General features: G+C 41.9%; 1 protein-coding gene across 5 annotated transcripts in view; it reads right to left on the bottom strand.

Annotated features, from left to right (window-relative positions):
• Window positions 1–22,623, bottom strand: part of RAI14 (retinoic acid induced 14) — an 82,565-nt gene extending 59,942 nt beyond the window's left edge. For 4 of the 5 annotated variants that reach the window (XM_053932373.1, XM_053932374.1, XM_053932375.1 and 1 more), the window contains exons 1-2: window positions 22,564–22,623; window positions 12,028–12,119 (exon numbers count right to left, since the gene is read on the bottom strand). In XM_053932373.1, the coding sequence (XP_053788348.1) occupies window positions 12,028–12,063 (36 nt within the window). In that variant the 5' untranslated portion in view covers window positions 12,064–12,119; window positions 22,564–22,623. Of the gene's footprint in view, window positions 1–12,027; window positions 12,120–14,176; window positions 14,225–22,563 lie in introns of those variants that run through there. The other variant, XM_053932372.1, reaches the window with a different exon arrangement.
• Between the last annotated feature and the right edge of the window lie 2,488 nt (window positions 22,624–25,111).

Genomic DNA, 25,111 nt, shown 5'->3' on the forward strand with positions numbered 1-25,111 from the left:
CTTCTATATTTAAAGTCACCCCTCTGAATCTTACTGATGGAACCCTCATGCAGTCCTATTACACACATTTGGGACAAGCTCAAATGCTCTGCAAAGCAGGTCTGATCTCCAGCAGTGTGCAACACTAAATAACAACAGATTTTAAACAGGGGGAGACTCAAGAGACAGAGTGTCGGAACCCAGAATGTCCCTTGGATATTCTTGGATGTTCCGGGCCCAGGTCATCTGAGACCCTGGCATGCAGCCGGAAACCCCTGTGGCTTTGAATCTGATCCATGGAACAATTTACCGACCTTGCAGGAAGAACAAAAAATCACAAAAGTCTAGATATTATAGTAGAAGTGAAAGGAAGAATCTTTGAATGCTGTACAGGGGGGTTTTAGGCCTTGTACAGAGGGGTCTGAGTTTTGTACATGGGGGTCAGAAGTTCTAAGATGGAGGGATTTGGGCGTGCCCTGTCCTCCTTCTTTCTCCTTCCTATCCTCCATGTTCTTGGTGATGTTGGCAGTCACAGATTGGTTTGGAGTAGAAAGTCACCATTCAATATAGGTAATAGGCATTGGGGAAAAACTATAAACATTTAACACATAATGTATGATATAAAAGATGGCACCAGCCCCTGGGGCGGGCAGTCAGAGGATGTCAGAGACAGTGTCTGTGTGTGTGTGTGTCTTTGTCTGACCTGCTGAATGGACTGCAGCAGTTCAGGAAGAAAATCTTTTAGATAACATACCATAAACTACCTTGAGACCGGACGACTGAAGACTACTGAGTCTTTCTTTGAAGGCATGGGTTGGAGGAGAGACTTTTCCACCTCTCGGGGTCACCCCAATCTGGGGGTGAGCCCCGGCAACAGAGTTTGATTTTTCTTGGTCACCATAGCCAGCTGACATACCAAAGTCAGAAGAGTCTGACAAGACCCAAGCTATGTAGAACTCTGAAAGTTGTTAGTCTGGGTATGGTAGAAGCTACTTGTCTCTCCTTAAAGGGAATCTACACAGTCCACAGGTTTCCACAGTATTTGAGCACAGCAGAATTACTATTCTATCCACAACAATTACCCCATTGAAATATTTTTCCACACCTCTCCCTTATTTTTAAGGTGTGAGAGCAGGATAATAAGCCCCTGCACAAGGCTGCAAAAAATCACATTGAAAGATGAGGGGTTGAGCCTTTTTTTCAATCTCCTGACTCTTCCTTCCTTTACTGCACTGCTTTGGCAGTTCTCATGATTTTCAACTATCAGCTTAAATAAATTCCAATGGAAAGATTTACAATGTCCATTCCCCCCCACCCCCATGAGATTATACTAAGTTTGTTTACAGCCACCTTCAGTACATGTACCATGTACAAGGTTGTTTTTCTTATGTCAAAGGATGTAATTTTCTAATTGCGTTTGCCTTGTGTACAGAGCTGAAACAATCCTACTTTCATAAAACTGAAGATACTGAGCACTGCCAAAGTAATTTACAGGCCAGTGGAGGGTGGGAGGAAGGGAATCAAACATCAGAAAAATTAGTGTTTAAAACAGAAACATAAATTTAAGAAAACTAAAATTCTGCCCCAGTTACAGTTATTAAACCTATGGGAGTTACCTAGGAGACAGGAGAGGAAAATGAGTGGAAGAATTGCTACTGCCAGAGAGCAGGAAGACATTTGTTGTTAAGTTATATTTATGCACAATTTCTAGACAGCAGGCTTTTTTCTTGTTAGCTTATAGTCAGATACAATCACAGCCACTACTGAAGCAAACAGGTAACTTAGCATTTCAAGAATAAATCATAAAGTGACTTGATCTTCACCTAAAAGTATCATGATAATTTGGGTTTGGAAGTGGGAGGAAGCATATTATAAATCTAAATTCCAGGCATAGAAACTCCCTTGTATGGCGTTCCAGGGCATAATAATTACATTCTTATGCTAGCAAAAGAAACACACTGAAAATGACAAGTACATTTCAGCTAGGAGTTAATTTGCTAAACTTGCCTTCCTGGTCTCTGAAGAACACTTACTTCATGTTCGTCCATTTTGCATCAGAAATTCTCAAATTGGACTGGGTGGCCTCCCTTCAACACTGCATAGCTAAATAATAGAGATACTGTGTATTTTACAGGGTGAAATAGCAACCATAGCTGTTCATTTGCCCAAAACCATGCAAAGACACAGTGAACAAGAAGAGTCTGGACACAAACTTCTATGGCCAGAGGAGTGCCTTACGTTCCCCCAGCTAGCCTAAATTAAAAGAAGAAAATAATAAAGAAACTTTGGTGTTTACCACCTCATATGTAATGACTGAGCAAGCATCACACATAAAAATGAGAAAAAACCATACCATATATTATCCCAAAATCCCAAGCAATTTAACAGAAACCAGTGGCCACCCTTCAACAGAAGAAACTTACCATAGCCATTTTCCCCACACACTGCTCATGTCTGTCCCATCCTATTCACTATATGACAGTTTAGAAAACAATATAGATTAACATAAATTACATTTTTTTCCTTAAATGACCCTCTAAGCAAAGCAAATTTACTCAAAAACATAAAAAACCAACAATCTACATCTGACCTCATGTATCTTACCATCATCTGAGTAAACGGAGATAGCTGCAGTGCATCACCGCTGGAAACTTTCAAGACCTTTTGACTGTGACATTAATTTGAGCTAATATTCCTCACAAACACATGGAAACACAACCTTCCCCTTGAGTGCACAACATGGTAAATAACCAGCACAGCAATCCAGCTGAAGCGAGACCTGGCTTGCACACAAGGAACCTACACTACGAGAAACAAAACCAAAACACACTGAGCAACTCCAAGTTTACAAGCAAACAACATATGCATTAAGAAGTGGTATTCACTACTGGAAAAAAAAACTGCTGCCCAACACAAAGCCTAGGGCAGCTTCTTGCTGTGCAGCACTTCACATGCACAGCCCTATTTGCAACACCAGGGCTGCAGGGATGCACACCTGCTGCCTGCTGCATTTATCACACTAACACAGGACTGGAGACAGCTGTGAGACAAATCCAGCAAAATCAGACAGCAACAGGCTGTTTGTACCAAGTGGGACAGGAATACAACTGGGTGGTCAAAATGAAATCCACAAGAATCCCATACTTAAGTATGCTGTTACTGTACCAGTAACACAATCCTAGACAGTTTGAACTTGTAGTCTTTCTCAACAATGTACGGCATAAGTATGTGGTATACTGCTCAGGTTCCCTTAGCCACAGTGAAGGAATTAAAGAAAAGGCTCCTGCTTCTTCCCCTGATAAGCACACAGAAATAATCAATAATGTGTCATCAACACAGGGTCTCTCCCAAAGTCCTGTCTCTCAACTGTCTGGTGGATAAAGAATTGGCTAGATGGCTGCATCCAGGAAGCAGTCATCAATGTCTCTATGTTCAGATGGGGATCAGTGATGAGTGGTGTCCCTCAGTGGTCTGTAATGGGACCAGTACTGCTCAGTGTCTCCATTTGTGACACAGCCAGTGCCACCCAGTGCACACTCAGCAAATTTACAGATGACACCATGCCAAGAGGTGTGTTTGACTGATGCCATCCAGAGATACCCAGACAAGCTCAAGAAGCAGGTCTGTGGGAACATCATGAGGTTTAACAAGGCCAAGTGCTGGTGCTGCACCTGGGCTGGGACAACCCCTGGTACCAGCACAGGCTGTGAAATGAACAGACCCAGAGCAGCCCTGCCCAGAAGGGCTTGGGGGTTCTGTGGGTGAGAGGCTGCACATGGCCCGGCCAAACGTGTCCTGGGCTGCATCCAGAGCCCCGTGGGCAGCAGGGCAGGGAGGGCATTCTGCCCCTCTGCTCTGCTCTGCTGAGACCCACCTGGAGCACTGCATCCAGCTCTGGGCTCCCAGCATGGGAGGGACAGGGACCTGCTGGAGATCAAAGGACTGGAGTACCTCTCTTTTGAGGACAAGCTGAGAGAGATGGGGTTGCTGAGCCTGGAGAAGAGAAGGCTCCAGAATCATTTACTGTGGCCTTTTCATACTTTAAGGCAGCTAGTAAAGAACAAGGGAGAGGGACTTCTTCTTCAGATCTGTGGCAATAAGACAAAGAATAATGGTTTTAAACTAAAAGAGGGTGGACTGAAACTAGATGTAGTGGGTTGCCATTGCTCCTATCAAACAGAATCACATCATGCCTTAAGCAATCATCCCCCAAAGAAAAAAAAAACCTGGAGGAAAAGAGCAAAAACTCAACCTCCTCTAGACCCCAAAAAGAAGCCACTGTTGGATAACCTGCCAATCTCAGCATCTTCAATATCCAAGTGTATTTCAATGCTACACTGAGGGGAAATCCGTCCCTCACTGGAGCCCACCATATCTGTCCATGGAGCCAGCATTTTGGTTTTCATTCTTGATTCAATGCTCTTTCAAGCAGACTGAAGTCTTTCTTCTGACTTCAAAGGGCCCTATTTCAGGCGCTGGATAACCAGACAGGTTACCCAAGTTGGCAAGATTCCTAAGAAGTTTCCACCACACACAGCAAAGAAGCAAAGATGAAAGAGGAGAGGTATGCACCCATGAACTGAGCCACACAGGTATGTCAGGCGCATATATACGCATCGGCAACCACATCATTTGCAAAGTTCTTAAAATACCTTTGCTTCTATCATTGCAATCAAGTCAATGCAAGTGTTCTGGACAGTTAGCTGTGTATTTCATCTGAGACACAGATATGCAGCCGATCTGGGGAATGAGAGTCCTCAGAAAGCTATGCAGGAGTAAATTTAGCCAGTTTCAGATTATGTTTTGTTAATTACACTATGCCACCTCTCAAAATCCAAATAGTAGAAAGTGGCACTAGTGTCATGTGGAATAAGTAGAACGCTTAAAGAGCATTCTACTTCAAAATACTTCAAGGTATATATGGACACCACATGACAACCTTAATACTGGAAGACATAGTTCCTGCAGTAACAATAAATATGGATATAAACTGTGAGTCTAAGAAATTAGGACATCTTGAAGCTGTAGTTAAAAGACATTCCACTGTGATGGCTTTGCCAACTCAGTGTTAACAGTACTTTTAAAAGCTTAAGGCTGCAGCTTTGTCTAGATCACTTAGGTCTTGAAGTAGGCAAAATAGCTCATTAAACAGGTTTTCAGATGTTAGAACTACCACACAAGTCCAGACTTCCCATTTCCAGGGAAGAATGGCCACTGACACAGTAATTCTACTCTATGCTTTAGCTTCACAGATATTCAGAGCATGTATGAGACGTATCTTCAGCACACCTCAAATGTGACAATGTGCAAGGAAGCAAAAAAGGGCTTGACATGTCCCTAATGCTGGATATTTTCCTGGACTACACACAATCAGAACAGCTTCTTGAAGAATAGCACTAGAATGCATTTCTGGAATAAGGTATTTAATACAGCTCTTTCAGTCTGACTCACTCCTTAGCTTGTTGTCTTCTTGTATCATTCAGAGTCTTTCAAAATATAAGCACAGATTGAAAAGGCTCAAATCTCCACTAAAATACAGTGTATGGGTGTCATATTCACTAGATAATATTACAGCAGATATTCACAGCAAACTGTCTTTACTAACAACTAAAGATAAGATAAAAGCCTTCAAACACAAAGACTGGGTCATTCCTTAAAATACTCTCCTTCACATGAGTTTTAACGGACAACTTCATATCAGATCAGATCAAGCAGTGCCAAAAAGGAAGAAGGGATATAGTGTACCACAGTAAGGACACACAGACTGCTCATATATAATTTTAAAATTTATTTTACTTTACATTTAAATCTTACTAAAGATATACAAATAAATGAAAAAATTACAATTTTTTTTTTCTAACTCTTCCAAAGTTGGAAGGCCTTTGAACTTTTGTGCTCTCTTTAAAGAGACACAAAAGAAATGTTTTTACACAAAAAGATTCCTTTCTTGTTAGCAATAGATTCAAGAATACTAGTTTTCTCCAGTTTGTATATGCCAATTTGCCTTTCTTCTTCCTACTCACTCCCATTTCATAACCATGTTTAAGGAAATAACATTGTGCTTATTCAAAGTAAACTAACTCCAGCCCAGGTTTGTCTACTGTAATTCCGAACACTGCAGCACAGTTCTCATTTAACCAATTGCCTCTCCTTTCTGTCTCAAATGTTTGGAGGTGCTGCAGGTGGTTTACAGAATATCTGCAAGTTATTTAGCCTTAAACACTTCTCATACTTTCTCATCCAGAGACAGATGTTCAACAGGCAACCCACAGCAGCCCAGTTACTTCTTCTCCCAAACAGTTACCAAAATAGTAAGTCTGACCCTTCAACTGTCCCTCCTTTCTTCTCCCTTTCAGACCTTCTTGCTTCCCTTCTGTTTTCCCACATCCTTATTTGTCAGTCTTCACTTGTCTTCTCCACTACATTTTCTTTTCACCATTAAAAGAGATGCTACGTAACTTTTGGGCTGATATTGGCCCCCTCACAGAGGGCACCTGCACACCAGAATTACAGTTCACCAGAATAAAATAATTTTATACGTAGACCAGGGGATTCCTACAGTACTCTGAGGACATTCCTATTGTGAATAATAAAGAAAATACACTACCTGATGGCAAGAGGTTCACCCTGAACTGACTGGAACCAGCAGCAGGTCTCACTCTAATATACTCAGTACATGTTTAATTTCTTTCCTGGACAAAGCAGAGCAAGCTGAGTAGAGCAGAGAGTATGCTCAGAACTGGAGGCATGAAGCCAAATAGGAAAACATGGGGTGGAAGGTAAAACTGTTGACTCCTAACAGAGGGAGGGAGAATCAGGAACCACAGCACCTGTTTCAAGAGGGAAGGAAGGTTCAATTTTCCTTTCCCAAGAAGAACTAGTTGAGGGCAATCTGCATGCTCTAGAGATCAATCCTCCATCACACACTAGTGGAATCAAAGATTACTACTAAAGAACACAGTAAACTGAGCAAAAGCTACAATCATGATAATTTATTTCAGCCTGATTCAATCCAACACACAATATAAGCAGGATACTGAAATAAAAGCAAGCTTCAGTAGTTCATTTTCTAAATAATTGTGTACAATGGTCAAACAACACTGCCATTTCACTTTTTTTGCCAGAGAGAACTTGGTATGTGGTGGTTTTTTGTCACCTGAAAGAAAGTATTTACGTACAGAGCAGATACTGCAAATTTGAATCCCATGCTCCTTTTTAGGTTAATTGTAGCTTTCTGTGGACAGAGCAATTTAATGGCTGTTTTCAGGAGATACTGCTTTCAAGTTTCAAGTTACTTTTCAAGTTGCCCCACCCAAGTTTTGTTTTCCCACACATTCAGCTCAGAGCACACAAGAACACAAATTTTAATTGAATGTATCCCAGCAATCTTTTCATTCCAAACCCCTGAGAAGGTTAGCTTTTTATACTTTAAAAACTGCTAAATGTAAACTCACTACTTCAAACATTTGGCATTAAAAAGAAATGCCAAGCTTTAATTAGCATAGTGTCTAGATTGAGATTTTACACTACAACTTACCTAGCTGCTTCATCATTTTGAGGTTTATGGAACAATGATTACAGCAAAGGCCAAAAAGCAGAAATTTTCCTTAGAACTGCAAACTTCTCAACATCCATGTAATAGTACAACAAATAGGCATTTCCAAAAATTCCAGAAGTTAAAGCAGGTAAGTAGCACTGAGGAATCCCAGCCTGTCTTGGCTCTGCTTCTGACATTAGGTACCTTTTTTGGTGAACTCCACAATCAATTTTCAATTTTAAAAGATGCTCTACTATTTTAATTATTCAGTATTGAGGATATTTGGAAACAATTCCCAATCCTAATCTTCCTGTCCATTCAACAAGATAGTAATTAGAAGAAAACTGGTCTCTGTCAAATTGCAGTATGTGTTTTTCAGATGATCTGCAATACTTACAGAAAAGGGTCCTAAAGCTTTTCAGTTTTTGCCTATAGGCTTAAGACAGTGAAAACAATCCAAACCATCAGAGCCTGCACACAATATGCTTTTTGTAGAGTAAGGAAGAACGTGCTTAAAAACCAATCTACCTGAACAAGCCACTTATGCACTTACATCATCCAAGTATCAAAGAGCTAGATACTTAAATATGTGTAGGTGCCTGAAAATGTTGACGAGCACCTTGTCTTGTTTAAGAAACAGGCAAAATATGTTTAGATAGGCTTAATCTTCACACATTTGAAAATCCACTTTGCCACTGTTTAAGATTTTGGATGTTTTTGAGGTCAGGCCACAAACTGACTAGTTACTACAGAAAACACTACAGTCTCAAAAATTAGAGGTATAATTAGACATCAGTAGCTATATTTTTAACAGCAATTTTTCAAAATCTGCTTTTCTAAGCAGAAACTATTAAGAACTTCTGTTTTACTGGGCAGAAACATTCATTCTCCATTGTGTGAATAAACTGTGGAGTGTGTATAGACAAATTCAGCTCTGAAGTGATAGTTTCGGTATTACTGTAGCAACTTTTTCAAGTGTTACATGTGACAGCCTCTAGCAACAATTAAAATAGCCATCCTTTTAGGTGGTCAGCTTTTATGTGTTTAATGGTAGGTTTTCAGTTCGATAATGAGAAGCAAGAGATGAGGAGAGTAGAAAAAATACAGCTTCTCAGACAGAAGAGACTTGCTGCTTTGTCAAGACATGATTGCGGTTTCTGTTGGCTACACATTCTTTAAATGTGCACATCCAATACTTAGCTTCCAGTCTTGGCATTTGCTCCCACCCAGGCACCCTGTTCACAGATTCCCAGTGTACAAGCATCCTCCTGTGACTACACATCATGCTTTGACAATAGTCATTTGTGACAGAGCAATAAATCTCTTCCTTCTCTCCAAATGCACGTGTTCACATGGCAACAGTCACCCCCAGGAAGGATTTCACAGCGATTAAGTGTGTCAAGGACAAAGGATTCTCCAGTTAATGGGGCTGGCTTCACACACAGTAAATCAGATGAAATACAGGGATAAAGCAAAAGCATGAAGTGAGGAGTCTCTATTCATCTAAGAGTCACACTGTCATGTCTCAGCTCAATCCTGCTAAATATTTAAATTAGCAGCCTTATTTACTTGTGCATTCCTGCAGCTCCGTTGCTGGCATGCCCACCCTTGTGCTCTTTGCACCAGTATTCTCAGGGTGTGATCTGACAATGGAACTAAACCAAGCAATAGCTGGAGAAAGGGATGTCCTGCTGTTCCTCCTACTTCCACCATTCCTCCCAAGGCTGACCCTACAGTAACACAGAACAGAGAGTTACCCATCTGACATTCACCCCACAAATTTTTCCATCACTTCTTGTCCTTGACCTGGCTCACTGCAGGGTCAGAAAGTCTCAAAATGAGAAGAGCAGATGTGGAAAAAGAACAAGAAGGGTCATTTCTTTCACAAGCATCAAGACTGGCATCATCTGAGGACCAAAGCAATGCCTTCTGGCAGGGACACCAAGAAATATACTTGAATATTAGCAGTTACACTAATTTTTAATTCAGCCACTGCAGGAAAGCCTAGAGAGCTTCAATACATCAGTGAAATTTCCTTCATGATCTTCATTCTGGTACAGAGTTTTATGTTGTCAGCCCTACTGCTGGAGAACTGTTTGTAATTCCTGTTTCTCATGCACATCTTGAAGACTTACCTCCTACTCATCCCACTCCTTATTTTTTAATGCTAACAGTGAGATTACAAAGGTACTGTTCCTTACACTAAGACATCTTCCGTTCTAAAATAAAATACATTAAAGATTTCTTTTAGAGAGCAATGAGAAAAATACTCAATCCACCCCTTCTGACTTTACCCTTATCCCCAATCCAAGAGCAGTTGCCACATTTTATAAATTGAGACAAAATACAACCAATTAATTCCCATTAAAAAGACATCCTTTTTCTCCCCCTCAAAAACTGTAACTAAGAGCAGCTTCTGGAAACTGAAGAGAGTTTTCCTTGCCTATCTTGCACAAAATATAGGACAGCTCCTGTTGCTTGCCTTGAATTATGCCCTTAAGGCTTGGCTTCAAAACAGAGGAAACCAGACTGCCATGGATTTAGACTGTTGTGCTCTTGGAGATGCATATCTAAATTTTAGGTATCTGAAAAATCCTTTGTGGTCAACCTTGTCTCCAGCCAGTAGACAGCAGTAGTATCAAAACAGCAATTACGTTCAGACTGTCCTTGATTTTGGCATACACAAGTTATCAGGGCTAGATAAGTGAGGAATAAGTAAACCAGTGCAATTTATAACAGTGGCTGAACTCCTACAGCAAGGTCTGGTTTCATCACACATGTCAGCCTTTGCTCTAGAGCAGCAGCCCAGCCAAGAAGCATAAAAGTGTGAATGAAGTCATCCTAACACACAGCTGGGCATACCTAACTTCCAAGTGTGTTCAAGTATTAGCCAACAGACCGCTCCCATTACCCAAGCAGATGCCTATTGAAAGTTTTAGTGGTGTGGGTGAACTCAAAATAGCAATTGCTGCTGCTCATTGCAACAGAAGCAACAAAGTCTGACCACGGAACTTGAGCAGTTCTAAACTGAAAGGCAAGTTCAGTGAGATGGGACACCAGAGACTTGTGACATTATTTTTATTTGTTGTGAAGTAGCACAAGACACTGTGTCACTGGCTGATTCAATCTGGTGACCAGCAAAATTAAATACTGTACTGAAAAGTGTTTCACTCTGCACCCAAAACTAGAATATTTCTGGAATATTCTAGATATTCTAGAAAGCAAAAGTTGGTTTACATATTTAGCTTGTTTATAGAGGCAGTCTTTTAAGAAATATCTCTTGCTAAACTGAAGGAGCAAAGCATCCAGCAGTGCTGCTGCAAGGACACCAATTCAGCAGCTGCAAATGCTAACCTACAGCTCAAAAGACTTTCTGAGCAGTAGCCAGCACATCTGCAGGTGACACCACAACAGTAATTCTACCTTCTTCTGCTACTGATGTGCACTACAGGCTGGCTAAAGACACGTTACTCTAATGGTGTGCTATGAGACCGTCTTTACATCAAAACACCCACTGAGGGCACTATGAATCTTTACTCCTGAATATCAAAACTTCTTAAGACGCTCCATTTTCACACCTAAGCATCTTCATCCAGCATGGCTGCCCCAGGACCCCATGCAAATCTGGCAATGACAAACAATACATCACCTCTTTCAAAAGTGCACAAAAAATTAGGATGAAGAATGAAACACTACATTCTCCACAGATCGTGAAGGTTTGTTACAAATTCCACACGATATCTGGAAAGTCAATTAAACACAAACTTGCCTATTTCACAGACTTCTTTCTAGCAACACAAAAACCTAGGATGAGTAGAAGTAGGTACAGGACAACAGGACTAGACCACAGCAGTTCCACTGCCCAAAGGGAAGTATTGCTTACTACACATGTTGAAGTTTAGGTCTCCACCAATACTTCTACAACAAGCAGGATTATGTGCATCTTAATGTCTCTCTAAATGCAGTTCTGGAGATTGTCCTGAGTACCTCCACATTTATGTCTTCCTTCCTCACTGCTCAAACCTCATATCCACCCCTCCTGTCACACTAGAACTGATAAACCACAGCTGCCCTAATTGCTCAGCTGGTCCCTGTACTCTTGCTGACAAAGAATCCTTGCCACAGACTGGGGAGACATTACGTTAAGTGCTCAAACACCACACTGATAAGAACGGTATTAGGTTTAGACAGAAATATGATTGGGTAGTAAAGTCCTTATGAGGCTTAACCTTAAACCTGGAACAAAATTCTAATCTGGGCACCAGCACAATCTAACAGAACTTCTGCAGACATGTATGATTCAGCTATGGGGACCAAGGTAGTAAAATACTGTTAATTTGCATAACAGATAATGGCTCTACAAATAGAAACAGCCTACTCCATACTGTACTCAGCTGTTGCCTTTGTATTTTCTTCTCTGTAATTCATTAACCTACAAGCTTATCAAGGTGGGAATGAAGAACTTGCTTCCAGCATGAAAACCAGCAGTCAAACATAACAGAAGTACTTACGTCACTCTTCCTGAACTTTGCTTTCAAGCTCTTCATGCTGATCACATTCAACCTTCCAAACCTTTGAGGAGCTTTTTATTCTTCTTCAATATCTAAACAAAAAAGAAAGAAAGTAAGATTCCAACTTGATACCATTCAGTTCACTGGCAGGCAAGTCACAATTGAATTTACATACCTCTATCAGTCTTTGAGGCTTTAGCCCTCAAGCTCTAAAAAAGATTAACAGCCACTTAAGGGAAACTTTCTAACTGTTTCTCTAAACTTAGAAGTAAGCCTAAATCTGACCACCAAACGTTAGAAGAAACGTTTACCAAAAACTAAGCTGTATATCATGTTATATTAACTACATCTCTACATAATTACATCACCAACAAATTCATACATGAGCAAATTCCTCTGACCACTGCCTATTTTAATATTATCACCAGGAGAGACATTTGTCAAAATGGATTATGCAAAATCATAATTAACCATGCAGTCATTAATTAAAACTCCACCATCCTACCACCACGGGTCTGCACTGGGTAGCAGAAGTACCACCACTATTCTATGCACAAGTACAACCACTAACCAAACTCTTAACTTGTACTTCAACCTTGCAGGACACATTACTAGGACAGCTCAACACAACACAGTAGGCAGAATCGCCTGAGCAGGACAGAGGTTATTGCTGGAAGAATTGTTTTGGATTCAGCAGGGCAACTGTATGTGAGATTTTAAGAGCCATAGCTGCTTGCAACTTGGCAGTGCATTATCACAGTCATGTTCCCCCTTCCTCCCTTCCACATGAGGGAAAGCAGCAGTTGAACAACCATATAAAACTAACCTAACAGAAAAGTTGCAAACTCTTACAGAGGAAAGAGGGTGTCTAGAGCAAAGTTTCCTACAGAAAGCTTCAATGATACCACACGTAGCCAATCCAACATAATGGTGAAAGCACATTTAAGTAGCATGGCAATGTGCTTTTTCCTAGAGCACAGCAGAAAATCGTAATGAGAGAGCAACATCTGGACTGGCAAATGCACCTAGATAAAAATGTTCCACATTTCTAGTTTTACAGTACGCTTACTGAAATAGTTAGTTGCTTTCATCTACAAGTTTTAGCTGCTATACAAATTCTTCCTGAAGGAACAGTTTAAAGTTAAGGATGTTCAGCTGTATAAACTTCCTCTCTCCACCCTAGAAAAAAAAGTAGAAGTTTTACAAGTCTAGGCAGATAAATAAACAACTGAAATAGGGGCTGAAGCATAAATTCAAAGAGGTCATGCAGGGTCACTATGTTTCACATCACTCTTCAGAAACAGTAGATTACAGTTTGATAACCAAAGTGAGATTTATCTGTTTCATAAAGTACATCTCATTATTAAAGGCAAGTTGCTATGTTCTACATGATGGCTCTACCATGAGTTTTAAAAATCCAACTACACAGCACACTGTTAGTAGAATATATATGCATATGAATGCTTCCACAAAATACAGCCCTAATTACCATTCAGGAATAGCAATCAGTGCTAAGTAAACATGTTATTTAGTTCAACCCCATATTTATCTGACAGTGATTTAAGACAAACTCTAAACTCAAGTGCATTTCTTAAAAAAAAAACAACAAAACAAAACAAAAAACAAACAAACAAAAAATCCCGTACACTAAATACGCACAAACACATTTCCCACAGGCTACACCTCTCCAGTAGGTAGCAGTAGGTAATCTGGATGGGGTAATTCTGCAAATTGTTAAAAAATCATTTAATTGAATTAAATTACTCTAAGTCTAATTAAAAAGTCATTTCCAAGTCATGTCAGATCCCTGACTATGTCCAGGTATATGAACAAGGGGTTTCATTCAAAATTCCCAGGAGAATGAGTTTGTGGCATTTTGTTTAATTCTTTAGCAGAAAAAAAAAAAGAAAAAAGGAAAATAGATTTTGCAGAACCTTTTCACTCCCTGGCCCAGATGAAAATTTCTTAGCTTTGTTCCTGGGTAGAATGGAGTATTTGTAAAATAGCAAAAAAAAAAAAAAAAAAAAAAAAAAACAAACCAATCCAAAACAAAACAAACAAACAAACAAAAAACCTGAACAATCAAAACTAGGGAATTATTTCAGATTGCTCTGAGAGAAGCATACCACTTGGTTTCTGCTATACCTACCCAAACTTTTGAGAAAGTTTTTAAATTACAGCTGTCATAATCTGCACTGGAAAGGAGCCTGAACCTCAGCAAGACCCCAATAATCTTCTAAATTATCCTCTAGTAACATCAAGGATGATGAAAACTGCAAATACCAGGATACAGACAAGACAAATTCCATTACTCACCTGGCTTTCTTTACATACAACACCAGCAAAAAAAAACCCAAATCAAACCAAACCAAACAACTCCCAAATTTTATGAAAAAAATGTAAAGAAACTTTAAAGATATGAAACATTATACAATATCCCTCAAAACCCAAAACTTTACAGGACTTTGTATTTTATAGCTTAAATATACTTTGACTAAAAAAAGTAAACTGTTTAATTGGACTAGTTAATGAAGTATAAATAAATCCCATGCACAGGGAATTGAAAACAAGAAATCTTTCCTTACATTGCCAAAGAATTGTCGCTGTAGGCTGTCTGTCCCTGTCCCACTCCCTCAGCATTTTTGGCTCCTATGGACAAAAGATTTATTATAGCTCCAAAGGAAGACAAAGTGCTCAACTACAAGGCTGTGGGAGAGATGAAAACTCCTTGTAGGTACACGGAGCAGCTGCAAAGCTGGAACCTCTTCTCTGAGGAACCTGTAGGAGAGTCTAATTAACAAGTTTTGCAAGCACTCCTAATACATTACTCTCCTTCTTGTGAGAAAGGAAAAAGCACATTTTATACACTGAATGTGAAACTCAAATCCTCAGCATAATTAAAAAAGTATGCTCAAAGCATAGAAAACCAGCATTCCCAAGCTTAGTGTGTTTTTCACATCTGTATTTTTTTCCATACAATGTAGTTAAACACAGACATTAAGATTGCAGTTTGTGCATCATAATGCCCACAATCCTTCAACTACAGAGATAAAAATGCATGAAGTGGTGAGGGCTGCCTTTTCTTGTCACCGTTTAAAGGAGGAAGTCCCCTCTCAAAGAGTGCAATTATTGGAATTGATGCAAAAGGAGGTCAGCATCCTGATTCGGTGGAGCTTTATGACAACTGTTCATTTGCCAGAGGGGGGATAAAGGAAGCGCCATTAAAATTACTCTCCTGTTTTACAAGATAGGAAGTGACTACTAGAAATTCACCAGGGAGCATCAAGATGCTTCAAAACAATATTCTGCAATGAATAACAGGTATTTACAAGAAGCAATCTCTACTAATAGTGGCATTTCTCTGCTTTCAGAACTAATGTGGTAATAAATACTGAGTGCTGTCATTTCATAGCTGCAGCAAGTTAGCAGCAGATAAGTGCTTAACTCCAGAGATTCTCAACAGCTAATGCTGATCATGTGCTTTTAACCATTAGCTCCAAAATTAAATATCCAGTCCTCTATCTCATCTTCCTTTCGCTTAACGTTAAGAAACAGCCCTGAGGAATACAAGCCACGAAAAACATGTTTAGGTAGGTGGTAAACCTATCTAGCTAGAATAAGAGACATTGAAGTGGTGGTAATCTTTGGCCTCAATAATTTCATTGCAACTGTGTTTTAATACACAATACAATCTTTAGGTTTAAATGTAGGAAACAGATTAGGATAATCTTCCCTGCTGATTTATAGTGAGATTTGTGCAAACCACAGTAAACAACAATACTGACATTTTTCCCCTTTCATTAAATTGTATTAAAATCAGAGAAAGGCCTTTCAAGCAATGTTAACTCCTTCAGGGGGCCAAAATCCAGGGATGCAACAAAGAAAATACTTGATTTCCCTAAGCAAAACTGGAAGTTTACTGTAAAACCTTATATTAGGCACAGTGTTCATGCTAATGAGTCACTGCTCACTCACAAATGCTGAATTCAATTAATTTAGGTGTCAAAAATCTTGCATCTCTTTCAGAACACCCTGAGAAGCCTCCATCTCACACAGAGATCTTCCACAGCAAAGCATGACTAATGTTTCAACTAATTTCCCCTTCCCCTCCCAAAAACACTCAAAAAAAAAACCAAAACATTTTCAACCTTGAAAGGTTACAGGAAAGATTTACAGACTCTAGGCAAGATCTGGTAACACATGTGGAGGTGTGGGGGAAATGAAAAAAGAGTCTGGAGTGTGGAAGAGTACTCCTGCTGCTATACACTTATGACCTCCTTTGTGTGGCTACATCTACTCTCACAGGGAAAATAAGGGGCCCCAGAAGCATCTTCCCCCAAAGCACACCATCATTTACCCCCTGGATGATCACTTTCTAAACCACAAGCCCAGCTCTGACCCAGAAGCACAGCCTAGCAGCAGCCAGCACTGCAAAGCAGCCAGAGGCATCAACACTAATGCATCCTTTCTGCTGATCACCTTCAGTATCCAACTTCACAAATGCTTCACATCCCTGAGCTTCCCTGACCTACCCTCCAACACGAAGAATGTGCTCCAACCCAAGCTGCTCTTTAACATGGCCAAAGTCAGAGTACCGCCTGGAGGCATTAGCCTCTTTGGCTGCTCCCACATAAACTCAGCAAGCCCACTATGTCCTAAAAGACAATAATCCACCCAATACTCCACCTCCCCTGACTACTTCCTATTTCCATCCAGCTGAGCATATTCTTCCATTTCTCAGGCCAAATCAGAGAAGCATGTATGATGTGACCAAAAGCTAAAGGAATATTTCTCCGCTCTTTATCAGCACAACTCAGTTTTTCCATCTTGAGTAACCCACCCTCCTATCATAGGAAAAGTCAAATGGAACAGAATTTTATAAACTCAGTGTTACCTTTAAAGACAAATAATTCTTGGCTTGGTTAATCTACTATTACTTACTAATGAAAATGCACTGAAAAATGCACTGAGAGCCCAAGCACTACACAAGAGTAGGAGTGATTTATATACAGTTAATCCCACTCTAAATAGAATCCGACATCAGAGATAGCAAGGGCCTTGGGTAACCTAGTGCATTCCCTCTATCTGCTCACAAATCACTGGCAAGGATGTGCTGAACTGTACAAATTTAAGCATCTGAGCCCAAAAGTCAGAGTGCCATAGATGATGCAACACTAACAAACCTACAGCTATCACGCCTCTCTCCAGGACACTTTGTATCAACTCTTTACTCTTACACTTCCTTTGATAGTCAGAATTTGCAAATGTTGAATTATCTTTTAATGGATTCAGCTGAAGCAGTACTGGCCTCTGAGGGTGCCACACAGACAATATAAATTCAGGCAAGATGGTCAGCCTGGGGATACGTGCAGTTTGTTTAATCAGTGTATTCAAATGCACCTCTAGACAGCCAGAAGAAAGCTAGCACCAACAAGGCCTTACACACAATGAACAGGAGCAGGTTAGAGAAAAATCAAAATGTGACATTGCCCTGATTTGTTTACTTGGCATATTAGACAGGACTTTGGGCAAAATTCTAACTCAATTAAATTAAGTCCAGGTAAATTTGTCGTTCACTCCTTACACACAATTTTATTCCAGTCCCATTCCTGTTCTTTTGTCTGGAAGTGTCTATCAACACGCACCCAGGCACAACAAAAGAGACAAGACTTGTTTCATGAACTGGGACACACTGATGCTCCCTCTCTGCCTTCAATTTCCCTTTCTCTAAAACAAAAGCACACACACACCCTTGCACGGCCCTTAATTTTGAGACAATCTTCTTTAGTTTGATCATACACAAGATATGGTGCAGTCCTGAAGACTTTGCTATATTCAATATTCAGCTCAACTGGATGAGACAGGAAATAATGAATCTAGCTACAATTAGCAATAGAGAAAAATGCCTTAGAGTCCCACTTCTGAAATGTCAGTTCTTAAATCAGAAACCCACATGGATAACAACTGCTAGTACTTGTTTATATTTCCTTCCTAGTATTCTGTTATCAACTATACAATTTGATGTTCTTCAGAATCATCAAACACAACAAACTGTACAGTTGCAACTTTAAATCTATGAAGAGATATATCGATGACTTTCTGGATTAATACTTTGAAACAGCCTAAGGCAGAGCAGTCACCTATTAGGGGTGAAATTAGAAAGACGGGAATATCAAAGTAATTTACCTAAGACACATGACAAGCCCCAATCCCATAAACACCTTGACTGGAACCTACTTTAATCTAGAAATACCTTCAGAGATTGTGCTGATAACACAGCTCCCCTTCTCAGCTACGAAGTTCTTGGGCAAATACTTTACCTGATGAAAACTTGAGCATCTTTTTTCATATTATTCAAAAATTTAGAGTTTCATGGGGTTTCAATCTTCAATAAAAAGGACTAAAAATTCAGATCTTTTTTATTCTGGAAGATTCTTAATGCTATAAACTAGCAGGACATCAGCAAGATTAACACCTACATTTGGTAAATTATATTTGTGGAATGGTATCTATGCTGCCATTCAATGAGATCTGGACAGGCTAGAAAGCTGGGCAGAGAGGAAGCTCATGAAGTTAACAAAAGCAAGTGTGGGGTGCTGCAGCTCAGGGACCAGCACAGATAAGGGGTTAGTCTGCTGAAATCCAGCTCTGTCCAGAAGGACCTGGAGTCCTGGTGGACAAGTTAAACGTGAGCCAGCAATATGTCCGTGTGGCCAAGAAGTCCAATTGTATTTTGGGGTGCTTTGGGAATAGTGTGGTCAGCACACTGAAGGAAGTTCTTCTGCTTTGCTCTGGTGAGTACATATCTGGAGTGCTGCGTCCAACTCCAGACTCCCTAGCTCAAGAAAGGCTAGGAACTTCTGCAGAGGGTCCAGTGGAGGACACTGATGGTTAGGGAACTGGGGCATCTCTCTCACAAGGATAGGCTGAGAAAGCTCAGTTTCTCTGGCCTGGAGAAGAGATTATTGAGAGGGAATCTTATCAATGCCTACAGATATTTTAAAGATGTGTGTCAGGAGGAAGGGGTCAGACACTTTTCAGGCATGCCTGGTGACAGGACAAAGGGCAACAAGCATAAACAGAAACACATGAAATTCCATCTGAATATAAGGAAAAACTGCTTTACTTTGAGGGTGATAGCACTGGAACAGGCTGCCCAGAGAGTGGAATATCCTTTTCTGGAAATATTCAAAACCTTCCTGATCACAATCTTATGCAACCTGCTCTAGCTGAACCTGCTTTGGCAGAGGGGCTGGATTAGATGATCACCAGAAGCTCCTTCAAACTTCAGTCACTATGTGATCTTAATGATAACCAAGTGATTTTTTTCTGATTTTATTCAGGTTTTTGAAATTTATATTCAATAGCAGTAGCACTAGGTGCTACTGAAGAAGAAGATACAATGTTTAAGAGATTTCTTCCAGCCTTCATAGACTTACAAATCTTCACATAACTCTTAAGAGTTAGCATGCTGGTGTCTCAGGCAAGTAGTTGTAAACAAGGTCCTCAGAAAGTACTCAACCATCAAAACTCTGAAGAGATATTTCAGGGTGTTCCAAAGTGCCTTTGCGAAGTCTGACATCTGCAAGAACTATCAGTAGCTCCCCACCTCTCAAAAGTTATGAGAAAAGAAATGGAACATGCTCGGCCTCTGAAGTTACAGAGTCACAGGCAGACCAGCATACAAATTCTCTTCATGTTGTAATGACTGAACAAATTTGGCTTTCTCCCTTCTCTACCAACAGATTCATGTGGGAAGGGGAAAAAAATAAGAGTCATCTTGTTTTACAGTATTTTCAGTACTGCCAATGGCTTCCAGGCAGAAAACCAAAAGAAGACTGTGACAGCTTTAGAAAATGTACATAAATTACTACAGCATTCATCTAACATGCAAGTTATGCCTGCAGAGGAAGGACTTGTCAAGACCTAAAACTTCCCAGGAAAACACACTAACCACGAGGCTCTCCCTAAGATGTGACCATCTCAAGTTCAGCACACCAGCCACCACCATCACCTCCAGGTGTTACTGGCCATCTTGTTCAGGACCTCAACACAAGGGAAGGATGCATTCTTTCACTTCTGTGTGCTTCCACTCCTGTAGTCCTTGGAAACTACCTGGACTGTCAGCTAGTCTGAAGTGCCGGTGAGAGCTTCAGCTGCTCCCAGAATTCAGCAGACTGGCACATCTCTGGCAGCTGGACAATGACAAGCTCTGCTCTAACATATTACCAGAATTAAACCTGTTTGCATTACTTCCTCTGAACCCTAAAAGCCCATGATTGGATGACTCTAAATATAAGGAGCAGCCAGGACTGACAACTCTGAAAGCAAAGCCCAAGCTACCTCAAATACAGAACTATCACCTGCATGCATCCACAGGCACTTAGACAGCAGTTCCAAAAAATGGTGGCAAGCAGGGAAGCTTTTCAGACATGCAAGAGGTACACATACAGCAGGAGCCAGCTGCTCAGATCTATAACCCCAGAAGATGCTATGGATTGCTGTGCTTCTACCCTGGAATTTTTAATACTCTACTATGTGTGCCATTAAGCAAGGCACTAAAGCTTTGAATTTGTTCTAGTTTCCCTTGGGTTTTTTTCTCTATATTTATTTCAAGCACTATCCCTGTGCAAAAAGAACTAGACCACAATCAGCTCCCAAAAGGAATGTGATTAGGGTATTGTTGCAGCAGTATTTAGAAATTACCAACATCTTACACAAGAACTAGCTTTTATGTTTCTCCAATCACTGCCTCTCCCTCAAAAAAGGCATGAAGACATCAGAGACGGGGAGTAGGAAAACTGAACGTACAGAAAGAAAAAAAAAGGAAGATATGAGGCAAGCAAGTGATGAAATGCTTACATCATGAGATGAGCAGCCTCCCATCTAGTTTCTTCTTCACTTCATGTTATCCATCTATCTCTTGTTTCAGGGAAATAGAGGGGAGGAGGTAGCATTTTATTGCTTTGCTAGCAGATGCACTCTTGGAAGGGGTAAAATATTTTTAGAGACTGGAAGGATGGGTGTCTGCTACTGCACAGTGACTTACTGAGCTTGGCTTCAAATCAAGGGAACCCTGAGCTTATATCATGTGTTGTTCTACTCAGAATGCTCTTTCACTCTGGTTCATACAGCTGTTATGCAATTCTTCTATTAGTAAATAAAATCTCATTGACAGCTTTCCATGAGTGTCCCAAGACAAGAGCCAAGCAGGTCATTGACAGATATTTACTGTCAATTCAGTAAATATCTGTCAATGTTAATTTCAGTTAAATTCAGTTACTCCTATTTAATCCTGGAGACCAGAAAACATTTCTAACATGATGTATGTGTAATTTTTGGCATTTGATCTATTTTTTTTTTAATGACACAGTTAATCTACAACCTGCTAGGGTAGAGGAGAAGAAAAGAAAAAGAAAAAAAGAGACTTCAGCTTCTACGAAAGTAGCAGTAGTCTGGAAGTGTTTTATGTCGGTACTGTAGTAAGCACATTCATACTTACTATAGAAGCAAACGGGAGAATTCGTTAGAGATCCTGCAACACTGTTAAAGCGTACTCTTTTCACAAGGGGAAAGTTAAGAATGTCACAAGTGGCAACAGGAGACTGCAGAAGGCTTGTGCTGCCAAACGCTGTGCAAGAGGAAGATAAATCATCCCCACGCCCTGTGAGAAGTTAGAAGCACAGGTTCTCGACTAACTCGATGCTATTCCTAAAGCAGACTACTTAATCTTTTTTAACAGCAACAGAAAATCTGGATCTTTTAAGTCTGCGCTGCCATAGGAAGGCGCAGCCCCCTGCCCACCCGCGGGGTACAGGGATCCGCGGCTGGCAGCGGGGCGGGGGGACCGGCGGAGCCCGTCAGGACCCTGCCTCCCATGGGCACCAAACCCTCGGGGAGAGCACCGGGACAGCCGGGGCCACCCTTCTGGTCGGAGGGAGGACTCTGAGGGTCCCCCCGGAGAGGACTTCATCCCCATCAGGGTGCCCCGGGACCGGCACTGCCGCTGCCGAGGCTCAGGCGGACACGCGCTCTCAGGGACCCGCGACCCCCGACCCCGGGGCGGCTCGGGCGGCTCCGCTCGGGGCCGAGGGAACCGCGGAGCCCCCTCTGCGGGCGGGCAGGGGTGCAGGGCAGTGAACCGGCCGTGCCATCCCTCACCCCTGCGGGCAGCTGTCACTGCCCTCCACGCATCTTGAGAAGGAAACAAAACAAAACACAACAAACAAAACGTAAACTATAGACTAAATGAAAATAAACAATCAAGCGGCAGCCACTCATGGGCTGCGTCCCCCCGCTGCTCCCCGCTCCCCCACACCGGGCAAACGGGGCGCTCCGGCAGCACCCGGCGAAGAGAAGGGAGAAGTTCCCTCCCGTCGCGCCCCTCAGAGGTTTCCCCTCCCGGGCTGCGCCGGAGCAGCGCCCGGAGTCCCCCGCGCCCTGCGGCGGAGGCGGGAGCAGGTGGGCGCCGCACACAAAGCCCCATTCACGGCGCCCGCCGCCGCCGAGCGCGCACGGACCCGCGCCCGCCCTCACCTCATGGAGCGCCCGCGTCCCGCTACGCCCGCGCGGTTGTGCTGGGAGCCGCGCACCGAGCGATCCGCGGCGCTGCCAAAGGGCGGAGCGGCGGCGCCGAGCGCCCCGGGACACTGGGGGCGGGATGGGAGGGAGGGCGGCGTGACACGGCGGCCACGTGATGGCGGGGGCTGCGGGCCCGCTGCGGGGAGGGGGCTCGGCCCCGCCCCGCTCGGGAGCAGCCGCGGAGGAGAAGGGAGGGCGGGGGTGGCGGTGGGGGACGCTGGAAGGAGACCACCCTGCCGGCTCAAGGCCGGGCGTGTGTCTCTGAGGGGGTGCGGGGAGCCACGGAGTCACTGAATATGCCCAAGGGCCCCACAAGGATGGATCATCAGAGCCCAACTCGTGGTCCTGCACCGGACAACCCAAGAGTCAGAGCATGTATGTGAGAGCATTGTCCAAGCACTTCTTGACCTCTGTCAGGCTTGGAGCTGTGACCATTGCCCTGGGGAGCTTATTCCAATGCCCAGCCATCCTCTGGGAAAGAACCTTTTTCTAGTATCCGACCCAAACCTTCCCTGACTGTCACCCCAGAGCAGAGTTCAGTTTCTGCTGCTCCTCTGCCCCTCATGAGGAAGGAGTAACTGCAATGAGGTCTTCCCTCGGTCTCGCTGAGGCTGAAGGTGGGTGCCAGCCCACTGGGTGCCAGTCCACTGCCATCTTTGGACACCTTAGGATCTCCTTAGGATAAAGCTGGGGACAGGGGGCAGGGGCCAAACCTGTGTCAAGTTCTTAACAAAACACAAGTGCTTCAGCACATGAGGGAAGTCCTGCGTTTCGGTTCTCCCCAAAGCTTCCTTGTATGTCAAATGCCCCTTTGTCAGACCTCTAGGTAGAAAGGATTGCTTGAGAAGAAAGAGAAGTGGGCTACTTCTCATTCAGGACCCAAATTAATGACTGGTGTAGTGTTTGGCTACAGTAGGAGCTTAGAGTGGAAATCACAAGTGGGCTTCAGAGCAGTACCAAGGTTCTGATTCATTGGATGTGCTCCAGGAATCTGTTTCCCATATAGGTAAAACCCTTCTTCTCAAACTTGAACCTCTGGAGCGCCCTTTCTAGAGTCTTCTGTCAAGTCAATGGCAAATCACCTTGCTATCTCACCAAAAACATCACCTGTGCAAGATCTTGTACATTTTGTCTATGAGTTAACCTGTTAAGTGAGCATCTGCCTACCATCCCACCACAGGAGTCCTACCAGAGCTGCTTTCCAGCTACTGGTCCCACTGACCACAGCTGGGCTCTCTGACTGAGAAAGTCTCCTTTTAATCTCTGTGATTGCTCTTATCTTCTCTGTTCTCAACGCTATCCACACCTCCTGAAGTGGCAAACAGTACAGGGAGGAAATGAGCACTTCAAAACTTTAGGTGATTATTTTAATAGTGGCAAGTATTCTTATTAAACAAATACACTTGATTATCACCAGAAGTATACTTTCCTCTTCTAATCTGCAGCCCTTACCTTGGTCAATTTGTTCTGCATGTGTTTTGTGTCTGAGAACAGTCATCATTGTGCCAGCACTGTTTCTTTTTTTTTTTTTTTTATTAAAAAGACACACCCCAAAATATTAATCTAATATCGTTATTGATAAGAACTTAATTTACACAAAACCAATAAAAACAGGAAAATCAAACTTTCCCTGCAATATTAGATCATCAGATACAGAACATTTTCCATTTACTATTGAGTTATCTTTAATTCCTGTTATATTTTAAAGCAAAATACATGTGTACAGTATTGTTAGAAATACTTATAGCAATACCAGTAAATGTCTGTGTAGTCACATGTGACTAACCTGAAAATGTTAATTAGTCATTATCTCTTGCATTTGCATTGTTTGACCAAATATGATTTTTATTTCCATTCTCAGTGTCAGTATATAATAAAGATGGAGTTTGGGTATGTTTGCATGGGATGTTCACATATCAAATGACACACAAACTGATAGTACCTTCTGTCTCATAAAATGTTCAGTTCGTGAGAAGTGGAAAATACCATATTTACTACTTCCCAGAGAAGTATTGTTCATCATATAAGTTGTGGACCAAGATAAAGCCTTTGGGGTTTGTTGTGGCAACAAGCTTAAATGCATTAAACCAAACTGATCTGTCTCAGAACGTGCCTACCCTCTGGGCTAGTCTTCTTGCATGGAAGACTGTCTTTTCATGTCTTCTTTCCTAAGCACCCTTTTGGGTCCCCTTCCAAGGGCTGGGCATTGCCTTTTATTCAGAACACTCCTATGTAATTTTGTGGCTGGAGCCTCTGCAGGCAGAGGACAAAGCTGGGAGCTGGATGAGTTCAGCTCTATGACAAATTTTGCTCTCATTGTGCTGTGGTACTCTGCCATAGTCATGTTTTCCCACCTGTGCTTCTACTGTGGGGCAAACACCACTCTTTGAGAGCTTCATTAAATGCTCACCATAAGCTAACATAAATTGTTAGCTGAATGGAGTGGACTAAATCTGTGAGGTTAAGTACATCCTACACAAGCAGCTTCCCTCAAAATCTAAAT

The sequence above is a fragment of the Vidua chalybeata genome, chromosome Z (genome assembly GCF_026979565.1).
Source record: "Vidua chalybeata isolate OUT-0048 chromosome Z, bVidCha1 merged haplotype, whole genome shotgun sequence".
In the NCBI taxonomy this organism is placed as follows: Eukaryota; Metazoa; Chordata; class Aves; order Passeriformes; family Viduidae; genus Vidua; species Vidua chalybeata.